Raw genomic sequence first — 16,365 nt, forward strand, 5'->3', positions numbered from 1 at the left:
TACATACACTACACACAGACACTGCACATACATACACTACACACAGACACTGCACATACATACACTACACACAGGCATTACACATACATACACTACACACAGGCATTACACATACATACACTACACACAGGCATTACACATACATACGCTACACACAGGCATTACACATACATACACTACACACAGACACTGCACATACATACACTACACACAGGCATTACACATACATACACTACACACAGGCATTACACATACATACACTACACACAGGCATTGCACATACATACACTACACACAGGCATTGCACATACATACACTACACACAGGCATTACACATACATACACTACACACAGGCATTGCACATACATACACTACACACAGGCATTACACATACATACACTACACACAGGCATTACACATACATACACTACACACAGACACTGCACATACATACACTACACACAGGCATTGCACATACATACACTACACACAGACACTGCACATACATACACTACACACAGACACTGCACATACATACACTACACACAGACACTGCACATACATACACTACACACAGGCATTGCACATACATACACTACACACAGGCATTACACATACATACACTACACACAGGCATTACACATACATACACTACACACAGACACTGCACATACATACACTACACACAGACACTGCACATACATACACTACACACAGACACTGCACATACATACACTACACACAGACACTGCACATACACTACACACAGGCATTACGCATACATACATACATACATACACTACACACAGGCATTACACATACATACACTACACACAGACACTGCACATACATACGCTACACACAGACACTGCACATACATACGCTACACACAGACACTGCACATACATACACTACACACAGGCACTGCACATACATACACTACACACAGGCATTACACATACATACACTACACACAGGCATTACACATACATCCACTACACACAGGCATTACACATACATACACACACACTACACACAGGCATTACACATACACACTACACATACATACACTACACACAGGCATTACACTACACACAGGCATTACACATAGGCATTACACATACATACACTACACACAGGCATTACACATGCATACACTACACACAGGCATTACACATACATACACTACACACAGACACTGCACATACATACACTACACACAGGCATTACACATACATACACTACACACAGACACTACATATACACTACACACAGACTACACTACACTCACATGTTACTTACAGTACTCCTCCTCTGAGGTGCCTGGGTGCAGGACCTTTGGTCATGTGCCCATGGTGTCACAAAGTCATCTGCACCCTATTTGCAGTTTTGCTGCAATTTATGTAAAAGCGCATTAAAAAACAATGCGGTTCTGTGCAAATCTTAGCAAATTTGCGGCGTTCTGCTGTGCTGCTCCCAAGTGTAAATTTAGGATTGAACTCTATGGGGATTGTGGAAAAAACACAAACTATAGAAGAGGCTGGACGCAGCTGCAGGCTTGAGGGAAGCCGACATGACCGTCCTGGTAAGGAAAGGGTTAATGTTAAGAGGTGAGGGAAAGGTGAAGAAGCTGAAGGAGGGACGGGGAGGAGCTAGGGGGGACGGGGGGGCCGTTACTGCGCTTCCCGCTGTTTCTCGGCATTGAGCCGGAAGCAGCGGGAGGAGTAGTACACAAGAAGCAAAGCTCCCCGTTGCCCGGCTTTTTAGTATGGCAGAGGCCCTGATTTTAGAGCGGCTGCGTGCCGCTGCTGTGCACCACGGTCCCGGATGGCTGGAGGAGACCGTGGCTGCATTAACGCGGATCCCGGACGCCGTTTCGCCACGTCGGGCACGGCGTTCGGGGTCTGTTGTAAGGGACAGGCTCCCCTCCCCCGGCCCCCCTACGAGCATGGCTATGGCGGCGGGGGGGGAGTCGGCAACAACCGCTCCTGCGCTGGGCAGGCAGAGAGCGGTAGCAGGGGTGACGGCGATGCAGGCTGTGTCGACCCGTCCCTCTCGGCGGTCCCGACCTCCAGAGCGCCTGAGTCCGGAGGTAGTCCCGCGGACACGGCGTCGCAGAGGGAGCCCGATCCCGGACGCTGCAGGCCAGGCAGCTGGGAGGACCGCCCCTTCCCAGGCCCTGCGTCCTGGCAGGAATCCCAGGCCGCGACGGGGTCCGGCGGTAAGCAGGGAGTCGCAAGCCGGGCTCCCTGTCACCCCTCCCCCATCAGATGGAAGATGTCAAGAGCAAGGTACGGCCGCCCCGCATGGTGATGTTCCGGCCAGGGGGCAGGCTTCGTCAGGATCGTCTAGACGGACGACTAGATCTGCAGCGACGTCGAGGCAACAGGTCCGGTCGGAAGTCTGGGTCCCGGCGGTCGGGCGGCAGGTTGCCGGCCCATCGGTCAGCGCGTCCTCATCCCCTTTCCGAAGAGGTCGTTGGGAGGGACAGTCGTCGGCGAGAGAAGAACTGGAGGAAGGTGAACTGGACGTCTATCGTCGAGGTCAGGATGGTCCGGCTGACGGGAACACAGCGCCTGTGCAGCCCGGTGAGTGTATAACTCCTTTATTGTCTTATCCAGCGATTTTTATGTCGGGTGTCGGCGGGGGGGCTGCTAGCATAGCATCGGGGGCCGGTAGTGGCGCGGGCGGACGCGACGGAGCGGGTTTGGCAGATTTAGTGGGTTGCTTACGGGAGCTGGTGGGGCGCCTGGATAGGGCCGCGGCGCCGGTAGTAACGGAAGTGTCCCCTGCGGTAGTTTGGGAAGGCCCCAGGGAAGTGGGATCGTTGCAGGCGCGTCCTGTGGTGGCGGTTAGAGAGGCGGTCGCGGTGTCGGTGCAGACTGAGGCACAGAAGGACGGCGATCGAGTGCGCATGGACGATCGTGCTCGGGGGGAGGTGTATGTTTGTTTTGAGGGTCCGTTGGGGGCGCATTTAAAGCAGGAGGTGCGTGATCGGATCTGGAAAGATGAATATGTTGAAATTTTTTCTCTCTTGCCGCTGGCTAAATTCAATTTGGATAAGAGCAAGCGGGATGAGAGTAAAAAGGACGAGGAGGAACGGCGGCGGTATAGGCTTATCCCGCAGACGTTCGTTAATTGGTCGCAGGCGTTCGCCATATTGGCTAGTGTGATAGGGGAAAAGGCGCCGGAAAATTGTTCGGCGTTATTTTGTTATTTTGATGCTATTGGGGAGGCTCATAGGGCGTATGGGGGTCAGGCGTGGCTGCGATATGATGAGCAATTCCGTCAGCGGAAGGCGGTTCGGCCGGCGATTCGGTGGGACCAGAAGGATATTGCTCTCTGGTTACGGGTTACGGTTCCGGTTAGGCAGCCCTTTCCCGGGAGCGGTGGCCAGGGAGGCCAGACTAGTCAGAGTGGACCAAGCGGCGGGGGAAAGGCGGGGTTTTGCTGGCAATTCAATGAAGGCCAGTGTAAGTTCGGGGCCACGTGCAAGTTCAAGCACGTGTGCTCCGAGTGTAATGGTGCATCACACGGGGCGGCAAAATGTCTGCGTAAAAAGAGGTCCGGGAACCAGCACGGGGCTGGTCAAGGGGGTGTCGCCGGTGAGGGTGGAAAGGATGGCCCCTTATCTAAATGAGTATCCGGATAGGGCGGCGGCTAAGTTGCTTTATGAAGGGTTTAGTGTTGGTTTTGTTATTCCTCCGCCTCCTTATGAGGTTCCGGTTACGCGGAGAAATTTAAAATCGGCTTACGTGCATGCGGAAGTCGTGTCGGAAAAGTTGTTAAAAGAAGTTTCGTTGGGGCGCATGTCGGGGCCATTTGTGGAGTCGCCGGTGAAAGATTTAGTTGTGTCCCCTTTGGGTATTGTCCCTAAACGCGAGCCCGGAAAGTTTCGTTTGATTCAACATTTATCGTATCCCAAAGGTTCGTCGGTAAACGACGGGATTGATCACGAGTTGTGTTCCGTAGTTTATACCTCATTCGATAAGGCGGTGGGGTTAGTGCGGGCTGCGGGTCTGGGGGCGCTGCTAGCAAAAACCGACATCGAGGCGGCGTTTAGGTTGTTGCCGGTGCATCCAGAAAGCCAACGGCTGTTGGGCTGTTTTTGGAATGGGGCCTTTTACGTGGATCGGTGCCTTCCGATGGGGTGTTCTCTTTCTTGTGCATACTTCGAGGCGTTTAGTAGCTTCGTGGAGTGGGTAACGAGGGGAGTATCCGGGGTCGATTCGTTGATCCATTACTTAGATGATTTTTTGTGCGTTGGCCCGGGGGGTTCGCCGGTTTGCGGTAACTTGCTTCATGCCCTGCAGAAGGTGGCGAGGGATTTTGGGATCCCTTTGGCGCCGGAAAAAACGGAGGGCCCGGTAGCGACGATTTGTTTCTTGGGAATCGAAATTGACTCGGTGGCAATGGAGTGTCGGCTCCCGGCGGATAAGCTGGGTGCTTTGAGGCTGGAGGTGCGACGGGCTTGTAGAAGGAAGAAAATGTCGTTGAGGGAGCTTCAGTCGCTGCTGGGGAAGTTGAATTTCGCCTGCCGGATTATGCCGATGGGGAGGGTGTTTGGTAGAAGGTTGGCGGCGGCAACGGCGGGAGTGCGGGCGCCGCATCATTTTGTGAGGCTCAAGGAGGAGCACCGAGCTGATCTTCAGGTTTGGGATGACTTCTTGGGCCAGTACAATGGTCGCTCGCTATGGATGGCCCCAGCGCAGGATACGAGTGATCTGAATATTTTCACGGATGCGGCTGGGGCGGGTGGCTTTGGAGCTTACGGGGGAGGTCCGTGGTGCGCAGGTCAATGGCCGGCTAGCTGGGTGTCCAGTGGATTGACGCGGAATCTGGCCCTGCTCGAGCTGTTTCCCATCGTGGTGGCGGCTACCATTTGGGGGGACAGGCTCAGGGATAAGAAGGTCCGTTTTTACTGCGACAACATGGGTGTGGTGCTTGCCATTAATAACATCACGGCGTCCTCTCCTCCGGTAGTTCAATTGTTGCGACATTTAGTGTTGGTGTGTTTGTCGCTGAACGCGTGGGTGGTGGCGGTGCATGTCCCGGGTGTACGGAATTGTGTTGCTGATGCTCTTTCTCGCTCGCAGTGGGACCGGTTTCGGCAATTGGCTCCGGGAGCGGAACGTATTGGTTTGGCGTGTCCGGATCATCTATGGGATCTGGTATCGGTCCCGTAGAGCAGCTGTTACAAAGGTCTTTGGCGGGCACGACGTGGAGGGCTTATGCTGCTTGTTGGAGGCAGTGGGAGGAGTGGGTAAGAGAGTTGGGTGATGTCAATACGGATAGAGACAGGTTGGTGGCACTTTTGTATTGGTTAGGGGATGCCTGGGAGGCGGGGTTTTCAGTAGCGAAGGTGAACCGGTTTATATCCGCGGTGGCGTTTGGGCTTAAGTTGCGGGGCTTGCGGGATGTATCGAAGGAATTTCTGGTATCGCAGGCTTTGAAGGGGTTGCGCAGAGGTAGGGTGGAGGCGGATAGTAGAAGGCCGGTGTCGTTTGCTTTGCTGGGCTTGTTGGGTGGTTCATTGGCATCGGTATGTCGTTCTTCAGATGAAATGGATTTGTTTCGGTTGGCTTTCTCGTTGGCGTTCTTCGGAGCATTTAGAATAGGTGAGTTGGTGTCGCCAAGTACTAAACAGGCAGGGGGGCTGAGATCTGGGGAGGTGAGCCTTTTTTGCAGATCGGTTGGAGGTATGGTTGCGTAGATCAAAAACTGACCAATTAGGGAAGGGAAAACTGATAGTTTTGTTCGCTCTCCCGGGGTCGGTCATGTGCCCAGTAGAGTGCATGCGTGGTTTTACAAAAAACAGGGGGTCTCCAGATTTGCCTTTGTTATGTCATGTGGACGGGTCGTTCTTGTCCAGGTTTCAGTTTGGAGCTGTTTTTTAAAAAATGTTTGACGGCGGTTGGGGTTGCGGCAGGCGCATATTCATCTCATTCCTTCCGGATTGGCGCAGCAACGGAAGCAGGGCGCTGGGGGTTGGATGATGAGGGGGTGAGGCGTATTGGTCGTTGGGAGTCTAAAAGGTTTAAGTCCTATGTCCGCCCCCATATGTTGTAATTTTGTTGTTTATGCTTGCAAATGTATATGGTGGTGCCTAACTGTGTTTTCCGTTTCAGATTCGCCTCCTTGTCTGGTGTGGTTGATGGGTCATTCGTACGTGCACTGGGGGGCTTTGAGGGCGGACGTCCGCCCGGATGGTCGCCAGTTGCGCATTCCGCGACAGGATGCGGTTGTGCATTGGCTGGGGTTTAGAGGTATGTCGTGGAACAGGGTGTTGGCGGAATTCCAGACATATGTGCGGCTTGATAGGGTTCCGGAGGTTTTAGTGTTGCACGTGGGTGGGAATGACTTAGGAGTCCGCCCTTTTCGTGAGTTGGTGCGGGATATCAAACATGATTTGTTGTGTTTGTGGGTATCTTATCCCAAGTTGGTGGTAGTGTGGTCGGACATAGTCCCAAGGAAGCATTGGCGGTTAGCTAGATCGGTGGAGAGAGTCAATAAGGCTCGGATAAAAGTTAACCGGGCGGTGTCCCGTTTTGTGGCAAAGAACGGGGGCATTTGCGTGAGGCATAGGGATTTGGAGTCAGGATTGGGGAATTTCTGGAGGAGTGACGGGGTTCATCTGACCGAGGTTGGCATTGATATTTGGAGCTTGGCTATAGCAGAAGGCATAGAAAGGGCGGTGGTGGTGTGGAGGAACTCACAGGCTTAAGGTGGTCAAGGCCTGTTTCGCGGTGGCGGGGGGAGTCCTTGAGGCCAGTCAGTACAAAATGGTGGGGGGGGTCGCATCGGGGGTATGCGTCCCCCAAAAAAGGTACATGGTTGAAGACTTCATCGGGTGTTATCCCTTTGAAGTGGTCTTCTGGTAGAAGGTATGTCACTTGAAGGCTTCATCGGGTGGTATCCCTTTGAAGTGGACTTCTAGTGGTCGGTATATCACTTGAGGGCTTCAACGGGTGTTATCCCCTTGAAGTGGACTTCTAGTGGGTGGAGCCATCTGCAGAGGTGAACGGTGCTTCCGAGCTGGTTTACGGCTGGAGGTAATTAGTGGTTTGCAGATGGCTAATTCGGTGTTTTCTTGAAAGGAACATCTGAAGGGGCTTCAAGGACTTCCTCTGCTCGGGTTAATGTTAACGTTTAATGGTTATTTATGATTCTGACCCATGTTGGGTCATGTGAATTATTAGGAGGAATTCTCTGGTGGATTCCTAACTAGTTATCCGAATGTTTCGGATTTAAATTGTTTTTATAAAACTGTGAAATTAATAAACGGCTGCTGTGGCCATTTCACATCCAACCTCGGTGTCATGTGTCGTTACTAAATGGGGGTGGGGGATAGTATGGTTTAAGGTTAACACACGACTCTACCTAGGCAGGTCAAGAAGAGGCTGGACGCAGCTGCAGGCTTGAGGGAAGCCGACATGACCGTCCTGGTAGGGAAAGGGTTAATGTTAAGAGGTGAGGGAAAGGTGAAGAAGCTGAAGGAGGGACGGGGAGGAGCTAGGGGGGACGGGGGGGCCGTTACTGCGCTTCCCGCTGTTTCTCGGCATTGAGCCGGAAGCAGCGGGAGGAGTAGTACACAAGAAGCAAAGCTCCCACCCTCCCACCCTTGTTTTGTTACTCCTTAGGTCTTCTGTACGTCCGTATATGAGCGTTGTGTTTTATTTTGTGTGTTTATTTAACATGTTTTTCTTTTTTCCGGAGTAGGTTCTGTTGTCATGGCAGCTGGCGGGGGGAGTCCTTGAGGCCAGTCAGTACAAAATGGTGGGGGGGTCGCATCGGGGGTATGCGTCCCCCAAAAAAGGTACATGGTTGAAGACTTCATCGGGTGTTATCCCTTTGAAGTGGTCTTCTGGTAGAAGGTATGTCACTTGAAGGCTTCATCGGGTGGTATCCCTTTGAAGTGGACTTCTAGTGGTCGGTATATCACTTGAGGGCTTCAACGGGTGTTATCCCCTTGAAGTGGACTTCTAGTGGGTGGAGCCATCTGCAGAGGTGAACGGTGCTTCCGAGCTGGTTTACGGCTGGAGGTAATTAGTGGTTTGCAGATGGCTAATTCGGTGTGTTCTTGAAAGGAACATCTGAAGGGGCTTCAAGGACTTCCTCTGCTCGGGTTAATGTTAACGTTTAATGGTTATTTATGATTCTGACCCATGTTGGGTCATGTGAATTATTAGGAGGAATTCTCTGGTGGATTCCTAACTAGTTATCCGAATGTTTCGGATTTAAATTGTTTTTATAAAACTGTGAAATTAATAAACGGCTGCTGTGGCCATTTCACATCCAACCTCGGTGTCATGTGTCGTTACTAAATGGGGGTGGGGGATAGTATGGTTTAAGGTTAACACACGACTCTACCTAGGCAGGTCATGCAACACATACGCTATCAACCCATTAGTAGATAATTAAAAACAGACCCCCTACAAGAGCCCAAAATTAATTCAGACCTCAAACCAGACCCAATGCTTTTTGCTCCTCTTTATCTCCAAACTCCGCCACACAGTCCTTACACCGGCCAGTTCCACTGACCCCTTTGGCATTTTCTCTACTTCAGGTGATTGGGGCTGAGTTGCAGTACATGTGAATACTCCTTTTTGAGTCAACAGGGTCACTTTTATTACTAATTATCTCCATTTATTTTTCCATCAATATAGCCATATAAGGGCTTGTTTTTTGCGGGACGAGTTAGGGTATGTGCACACACACTAATTACGTCCGTATTTGACGGACGTATTTCGGCCGCAAGTCCCGGACCGAACACAGTGCAGGGAGCCGGGCTCCTAGCATCATACTTATGTACGACTCTAGGAGTCCCTGCCTCCCCGTGGAACTACTGTCCCGTACTGAAAACATGATTACAGTACGGGACAGTTGTCCTGCAGCAAGGCAGGGACTCCTAGCATCATACATAAGTATGATGCTAGGAGCCCGGCTCCCTGCACTGTGTTCGGTCCGGTACTTGCGGCCGAAATACGTCCGTCAATTACGGACGTAATTAGTGTGTGTGCACATACCCTTATAGTTTCAGGACACCATTTCTTGCACCATTTAATGTATTGGGAAACTGGAAAAACTGGTTTCATTTTTACGGCTTTCACCATATGGCAAAAATGGCATGTTAACTTTATTCTGCCAGTCAATATGATTACGGCAATACCAAATTGATATAGTTTTTTTTTTATGTTTTACTACTTTTACAAGGAAATAACTAATTGCCACATTCTTAGGGCACATTCAGACGTGGCGGAATTGCAATGGAATTCTCCAGCGGCCGTTTTTTACATTTGTTTCTATACATTTTTAGGCGAATTAGTTCAGATGTTGGGGAAAACTCCGCTGCAGAATTTTCCCTCCGCAGCATGCACTGTCTGTTGCGGAGAAGAAGCGGAATTTCACTTCGGATTTCAGCCTTTGCAATGCAAAAACTGAAATCTGTGGCAAGTCCGCTGTGATTTCTGCAACGTCTGAATTACCTGTCAAATATGCAAATGTTGGTGCAGATTCGTTACGTAATTGCCCCAAATCTGCACCAACATTTGCAGCGGAAAAATTCTGCTACGTCTGAATGCGCCCTAAGAGCCATAACTTTTTTATTTTTTCTTCGATTCAGCGGTAGGAGGGCTTATTTTTTACGGGGTGATGTGTAGTTTCAATTGGTACCATTTTTGGGTACATGAGACTTTTTATTTATTTTTTTTGAGATATGAAGTGACCAAAAAAACAGCAATTCTGATTTATATTTTTTTTATACTTACCACATACACCTTACGCATTAAATAATGCTATAGTGTAATAGTTCAGACTTTTACGGACGCGGCGATACCAAATTTGTAGTTTTTTTTTTACATTACTTTTTGAACTTTTAAATTTTTTTTACACTACAAAAAAACGTACATTTTTTTTTTTCCACATTCTATTAGTCCCCCTAGGGGACTTGAACCCAATCGCTGGTATAATACACTGCAATACTAATGTACTGCAGTATATTGTCATTTTTACAAACTCCTGTTAAGCCGTGCCAGAGATACAGCTTAACAGGAGATGAAGAAAGACAGCCCTGGGAGCCTTCATTAGGCCCCTGGGCTGCCATGACAACCATTGGCGCCCCCCGATCACTTTGCGGGGGGGCGTTGAGCTGTCAGAGGGGGGCACCCTCCTGTTTGTAACAACTAAGATGCTGCGCTCATGCTTGATCTAAACATCTAAGGGGTTAATCAGCCAGGAGCAGCGCGATCGCTGTTCCTGGCTGTTAGATCCGGGTGTCAGCTGTAAAACACAGCTGACAGCCGCTGCATTTGGAGGGGGCTCAGCGGGTGAGCCCGCTTCAAACATTACCTCACCCACCACAACGCAATAGTACTTCGTGGTGGGGATAGAGGTTAATTAGCCATTGATTGGCCCCTTGTTTGTAACCTCCTGTTTGTGAGGAGCAGAACAGCTTGAGAGTGTAGTGGAGGTTAAGTATGGGCACGTTGGTTGGCAAAATACTACATTCATTGTGGCTGGCCACTTATAAAGGCACTGTGGCTTTCTATATTCTATGAGCACTGAGGCTAGCACTGTTGTGGGGTAACTTGTTGTTACTATTCAGGAGGCACTGTGGCTAGCACAGCTCTGTAACTGTATTATGTGGCTAGCACTGTGGCTGCATGTGGCTAGCACTGCTATAGGGACGATGTGGATCACATTATTCTAGGGGGACTGTTACCAGCACCATTATATGAGCAAGAGTGGCTGTTTCTTATAGTATGGGCACTGCACCTGAAACTGTTAGGCACCATGCGATTGCGGGCACAGCCGGCAGCTGACGACCGCCCACATTTTCAGGTATGGGAGCACGGCCCAAAAAACACAAAAACTAACATGCTCCATAATTCCTGGCACAGTTCTATAGCATGGACACCCATCTGTAGCGATACGGATAGGTGTCCACAGCCAATAGAACTGAATTAGTCCGTAATTACAGGAAATTTTATGGTCGTGTGCATGGGGAAGTGGATTTTTACAGATAGTTAACGCTGAGCAATCATTGATTGGCTGTTTTTTGTTTTTATAACGTTGTGAAGAGGGATGACAGCTTGAGGACTAAGAGGAGGTAAGTATATTATATTGTATGGGCATCGTGGCTGGCACTATACTAAGGATACAGTGGCTGACACTATTTTATGAGCATTGTGCCTGGATATATTCTACAGGCACTGAGGGTGGTAATGTTCTGGGGAACCTGCAGTTATTACTCTCATGGAGGCACTATAATTAACACTATAATATGGGCATTGTGGCTCAGCCAACTTTATTAATCAAAATAAACACACAGTGATAAGGGGAGCCCGACCAATCGCTACACCACACTCGATGAGCTGGGGCACGCCTGCCTGCCATCAGTCAGTCCCCCGGCGATCCGTCAGCCAACCCAGCTGAACTTCGTAGCTACCTGGGCCCTGATCTTACCTGGGAACCTGTCGGCTTGTGTTCTCCCACTAGCCTGGTTGCCCTGCCGTACAGCTCACGTCTTGCTCGCTGTGCCCAACCAAATCCATCCACCCTTCTCAGAGCGTCGTGTCGCGATCCACCTTACAAAGTATTGTAACCCAAAAAAAAACATTCAACAGGGAGGGAGGCTCTTTTCTAGTGAACTAACTAGCCCCTCCCACTTTACCTGTTCCATTAATCATTCAGCTGGCTTTTCCTACCAAAACGCCTCCTTTGCACTGCAGGTGGGTTGCTTCCCCAGCCCATCTTAGACTTGTCGGTGCTGCAAACCACGTGGCCGCCATTTTAACCCGCCTACCTATGGCTAAGGGACACGCATGGCGTCTCTTATGCCTCCTTGCTCGCATCTCTTCCAAGCTCGTCGCTCTTTGTAAGTGTACTTGCAAAGATGATAGCCTGGTAGAGCTGTTTCCAATGTGTTGCGCTACTGCCAAACTAGCCATATATGCAATTACTTGGGTGTCTGTTAAAACACCCGGGTTAATGCTCATGATAACTAATGAGGGTGTCAAAAAACAGGTCTGACCTGTATTATGCTGTATGCAGCTGGCACTGTAGGGGCGGGCAATATACTAGGGGCACTGGGGTCGGCACTATGATATGGGTAAGAACCTGTATCATCTATGGGTACTGCAGCTGACACTATTTTAGGGATACCGTGATTGGCACCATTCTAGGAGGAGCATACCTCCCAACCGTCCCGGATTCAGTGGGACAGTCCCGGATTCTGGGCGGTGTCCCGCTGTCCCGGGCGGCCGGGGATATATCCCCCTCTCAACAGTTGAACCCAATACTGAAGCAGGAAAGCATCAACTTCTTGATTCAGAATTAGTTCAGAGCGGAGGAGCAGAGGGAGCTCCCCGAGGACTCCCCGGGCACAGCGCTACTTTAAGCACTGTGCTCGGGGAAGCACCCAATGTCACTGTCCATATATGGACAGTGACGTCAGTGGCTACTCCTTGAGAGGAATCCTCGTTTGTCGATGATCTGGCCGGGGATTCCGCTCCTATAGGAAACCCCTGAGGTCACTGTGCATACATAGACATTGACGTCAGGGGCTCCTCCTGGAGCAGAATCCCCGGCAAGTTGTAGCCACTGGCATCACGGTCCATATATGGACAGTGACATCAGGGCTTCCATCTAGGAGCGGAATCCCCAACCAATGCTCTGGCTGGGGATTCCGCTCCTAGAGGGAGTCCCAATGGGGGGGATAGTGCTATTTACAGGGGTGTGGCACTATCAACATGGACACTGTGGCACCATATAGGGGCACTATCTACATGGGCACTATCTACATGGGCACTGTGGCACTATCTACAAGGGCACTGGCACTTTATATGTGGGCACTGGCACTAGGAGCAGCTTTGCGGGCATTATACTGTATATGGGCAGCTATGGGGGTATTACACTGTATGGGGGCATTATGCTGTATGGGTCAGCTATGGGGGCATTAAGCTGTATGGGGCAGCTATGGGGGCATTAAGCTGTATGGGGCAGCTATGGGGGCATTAAGCTGTATGGGGCAGCTATGGGGGCATTAAGCTTTATGGGGCAGCTATGGGGGCATTAAGCTGTATGGGGCAGCTATGGGGGCATTAAGCTGTATGGGGCAGCTATGGGGGCATTAAGCTGTATGGGGCAGCTATGGGGCATTATACTGTATGGGGGCATCTGTATCAGTTGTCCCTCTTTTAGATACTTGAAAGTTGGGAGGTATGGGAGTAGTATAGTTGCCACTATTGTGGGAAGCTGCCTATAATTTACAGGGGCATTGTGGCTGACACTATTATAAAGGGATTGAATTTATATTATGTTGCTACACTTTAGTGCTCATCAGTTGGCAGCATTCTTTGGCCATTTTGGCTGACAAAAGAAATATGGGTGCCAGGGTGTCGCTCGAAGAACGCTACAGAGTCCTGCCCCTATTTCCCATCCACAGAGGTTATAATATTCGATGTCCACCACCTCACCCGCCTTTATTTTTTCCCTCAGAAACACTGTGACACATTATTGGTTTACCAAATATAAGGCTGGGTTCACACGACCTATTTTCAGGCGTAATGGAGGCGTTTTACGCCTCGAATTACGCCTGAAAATACGGCTCCAATACATCGGCAAACATCTGCCCATTGCTTTCAATGGGTTTGCCGATGTACTGTGCCGACGACCTGTAATTTTACGCATCGCTGTCAAAAGACGACGTGTAAAATTACAGCCTCGTCAAAAGAAGTGCAGGACACTTCTTGGGACGTTTTTGGAGCCGTTTTCTCATAGACTCTATTGAAAACAGCTCCAAAAACGGCCGGAAAAACGCAAGTTGATCAAAAAACGTCTGAAAATCAGGTGCTGTTTTCCCTTGAAAACAGCTCCGTATTTTCAGACATTTTTGGCTCAGCGTGTGAACATACCATGAGGCTGGGTTCACACACCCTATTTACGGACGTAATTCGGGCGTTTTAGCCTCGAATTACGTCCGAAAATACGGCTCCAAAGTGTCTGCCCATTCATTTGAATGGGTTTTACGATGTTCTGTGCCGACGGGCATTTTTTTTACGCGCCGCTATCAAAAGACGGCGCGGAAAAAAGACGCCCGCGTCAAAGAAGTGCATGTCACTTCTTGAGACGTAATTGGAGCCGTTTTCCATGGACTCCATGGAAAAACAGCTCCAATTACGTCCGTAATGGACGCTGCGAAAAACGCCTGCACATGCCATTACGTCTGAAATTCCGGAGCTGTTTTCTCCTGAAAACAGCTTAGTAATTTCAGCCGTATCGGACGCTGCCGTGTGAACATACCCTAATGGTGGTTCAGTATATATATATATATAGTTCATAGCACATAGCACCTCATTCTATGCACTACGTTGCAATACCCACAGGAGACCACCGGATGGCGCTAGCTGAATTCAGTAGCAGCCTAGGTGATCGATACTTTATGATTATGGTCATGTGATTTACTGGCACCACCCACTGTTGTATCGTAGCTTGTTGCTAGGTGGAGTGACGTCACATGTACTGGGTGACAGCCTCTTGTTGGATTTCTTTTCCGGAACGGAACGGGGGTCATTGTAATCCGCCGTAATCCACCGGCACCGAGCGGACGGGGAGTTATTGAGTGACGGGAACACTCCGTGAACCCCCTGCCCTCTCACTACAGCGCGGTTCTGGGCGCCTTCACAGCCGATGGCTACCGTAAACCGATGGTGAAAAGCGCTCCGAGGGTCAGAGGCTGATTGCGGGGAGCAGGAGCGGGTCTGAGCGCTGTCATGGAGCTGAGAGTCGGGAACCGATACCGGCTTGGCCGGAAAATCGGCAGCGGCTCTTTTGGAGATATTTATTTAGGTAAGAAACAAAATGGAGGAGGAATAAATAAAAAAAAGGGGGGGGGGTAGCGTTGTTGTTGTCGGGGCTCCATTGTGAATAGCGGAGGCCGTTGTCGGGGAGAATTGGCATTGAGGTCTTATCTTGTCGTGTGTCCTATAGGATGTTTGTGTATTTTAGGCCCATACTGTATGAGCCGGTGGGGGAGGGGTCTCCACCCTTCCCTATTGCTGTCTATAGTAGGATAATGGCCTCCTGTTTACTAGTCCTTCCTGTATATGAGGCTTGTATAGAAACCACACAGTGACCCTGTGAAGACCTCCATTGTGGGGCTCATGTAGACCCCCATCAGTCCATAGGGGGCAGTATTTGGCCTTAGGGGTCCCCCTAGACCACACATTGAGGGGGCAGTTTCTGCGGTGGTCTTCTGGAGATTATACAATTGCCTGTGAGGAACTTGGGGGTTATTTTTATTTGCAAATCAAAGGTATTAACCACCCCAAAACCGGAAGAAATAAAAGGACGCCGTGGTTTCATAAACGGAGTTCTTCCCCGACATGTCTCGTCTTGTCGCTGTCACAGGAAGCACCAGGTTTGCCGAGTGTGAATGAGGCCGAAGTAGAACTGTAAGTGTAATAGGGACTAGATTAGGTCTTGTAGGTTCCTACGTGTCTCCGGATGGAAGGAGGGTGGTGGTCACTGCTGCCCTAGGAGCGTCGGTGCGATCGTCCCAGGAGCCAGGTGTTTGCCGCTGATGCCCAACTTTTCAACTAAAGTCTATAAAAGTCATCCACAAAGCCAAGTTGGCTCTGATTGGCTCCTAAAGTTGACCGGTATTTCCGCCGTCCTTGCTCATCTTGTTACCGTGTAGCGTCGGGGTATTGACGACAGTTTTTCATGTCTTTGTTGTTTGGATTATAAAAAGGGGATGTCACGTTTCGGGAAGTTGAAGAAATATTTTGCACAAGCCAGGCTTTATGGGGTCAGATGCTTCTTCCTCCTGGTAAATTTTGCGGTGTCGCAATATTGCGAGAAACTCATGGTGATAGCCCAGTCCAAGGCAAAGACCTTCGTGTCAAAGTGTGAGGGACTGGATGAGGACACAAGGTTAGGTGATGTCCCACCAGGTTAGGCGAGGCGTCTCGCTGTAAAACTGATGGCCCACCGGCCCAGCAGTTGGTTGGGGAGATGCCTCTATGTGTGGTCAGGTTTGCTGCTGCCTTGAGTTTATCACGCTATGGCTGAGGATCAAGGTTAGGCCTCGTTCACATCTGCGTTCGTGGCTCCCTCAGGGGCGTCCGACGCAGATCCAACAAGAATACCAGAGACAGTAGCACAGCGTGCTGCGCTATTGTCTCCGGTAAAAACGTGGACACCCCGAGGGAACCCATTAAACTCATTGGGTTCAGTCAGCCCCTGGTGGTATCCATTGTGCAACGGAACCGGCACTTCCGATAGTCCCTTGTTCTGCTCCTCTGACAGAGCAGAACGAAACACACCGATGCAGGTGTGAACGTAGCCTTAGAAGATATATTTTT

The 16,365-nt window shown here is 50.1% G+C and overlaps 1 protein-coding gene across 5 annotated transcripts in view; it reads left to right on the forward strand.

The window, feature by feature from the left end:
• Positions 1-14,476: 14,476 nt before the first annotated feature.
• Positions 14,477-16,365, forward strand: part of CSNK1D (casein kinase 1 delta) — a 30,427-nt gene continuing 28,538 nt past the window's right edge. For 2 of the 5 annotated variants that reach the window (XM_075845807.1, XM_075845808.1), the window contains exon 1: positions 14,477-14,848. In XM_075845807.1, coding sequence (XP_075701922.1) covers positions 14,773-14,848 — 76 coding nt within the window. In that variant the 5' untranslated portion in view covers positions 14,477-14,772. The remainder of the gene's footprint in view (positions 14,849-16,365) is intronic. The other 3 variants (XM_075845810.1, XM_075845811.1, XM_075845809.1) reach the window with 2 other exon arrangements.

The sequence above is a fragment of the Rhinoderma darwinii genome, chromosome 13, assembly GCF_050947455.1.
Source record: "Rhinoderma darwinii isolate aRhiDar2 chromosome 13, aRhiDar2.hap1, whole genome shotgun sequence".
Taxonomy (NCBI): domain Eukaryota; kingdom Metazoa; phylum Chordata; class Amphibia; order Anura; family Rhinodermatidae; genus Rhinoderma; species Rhinoderma darwinii.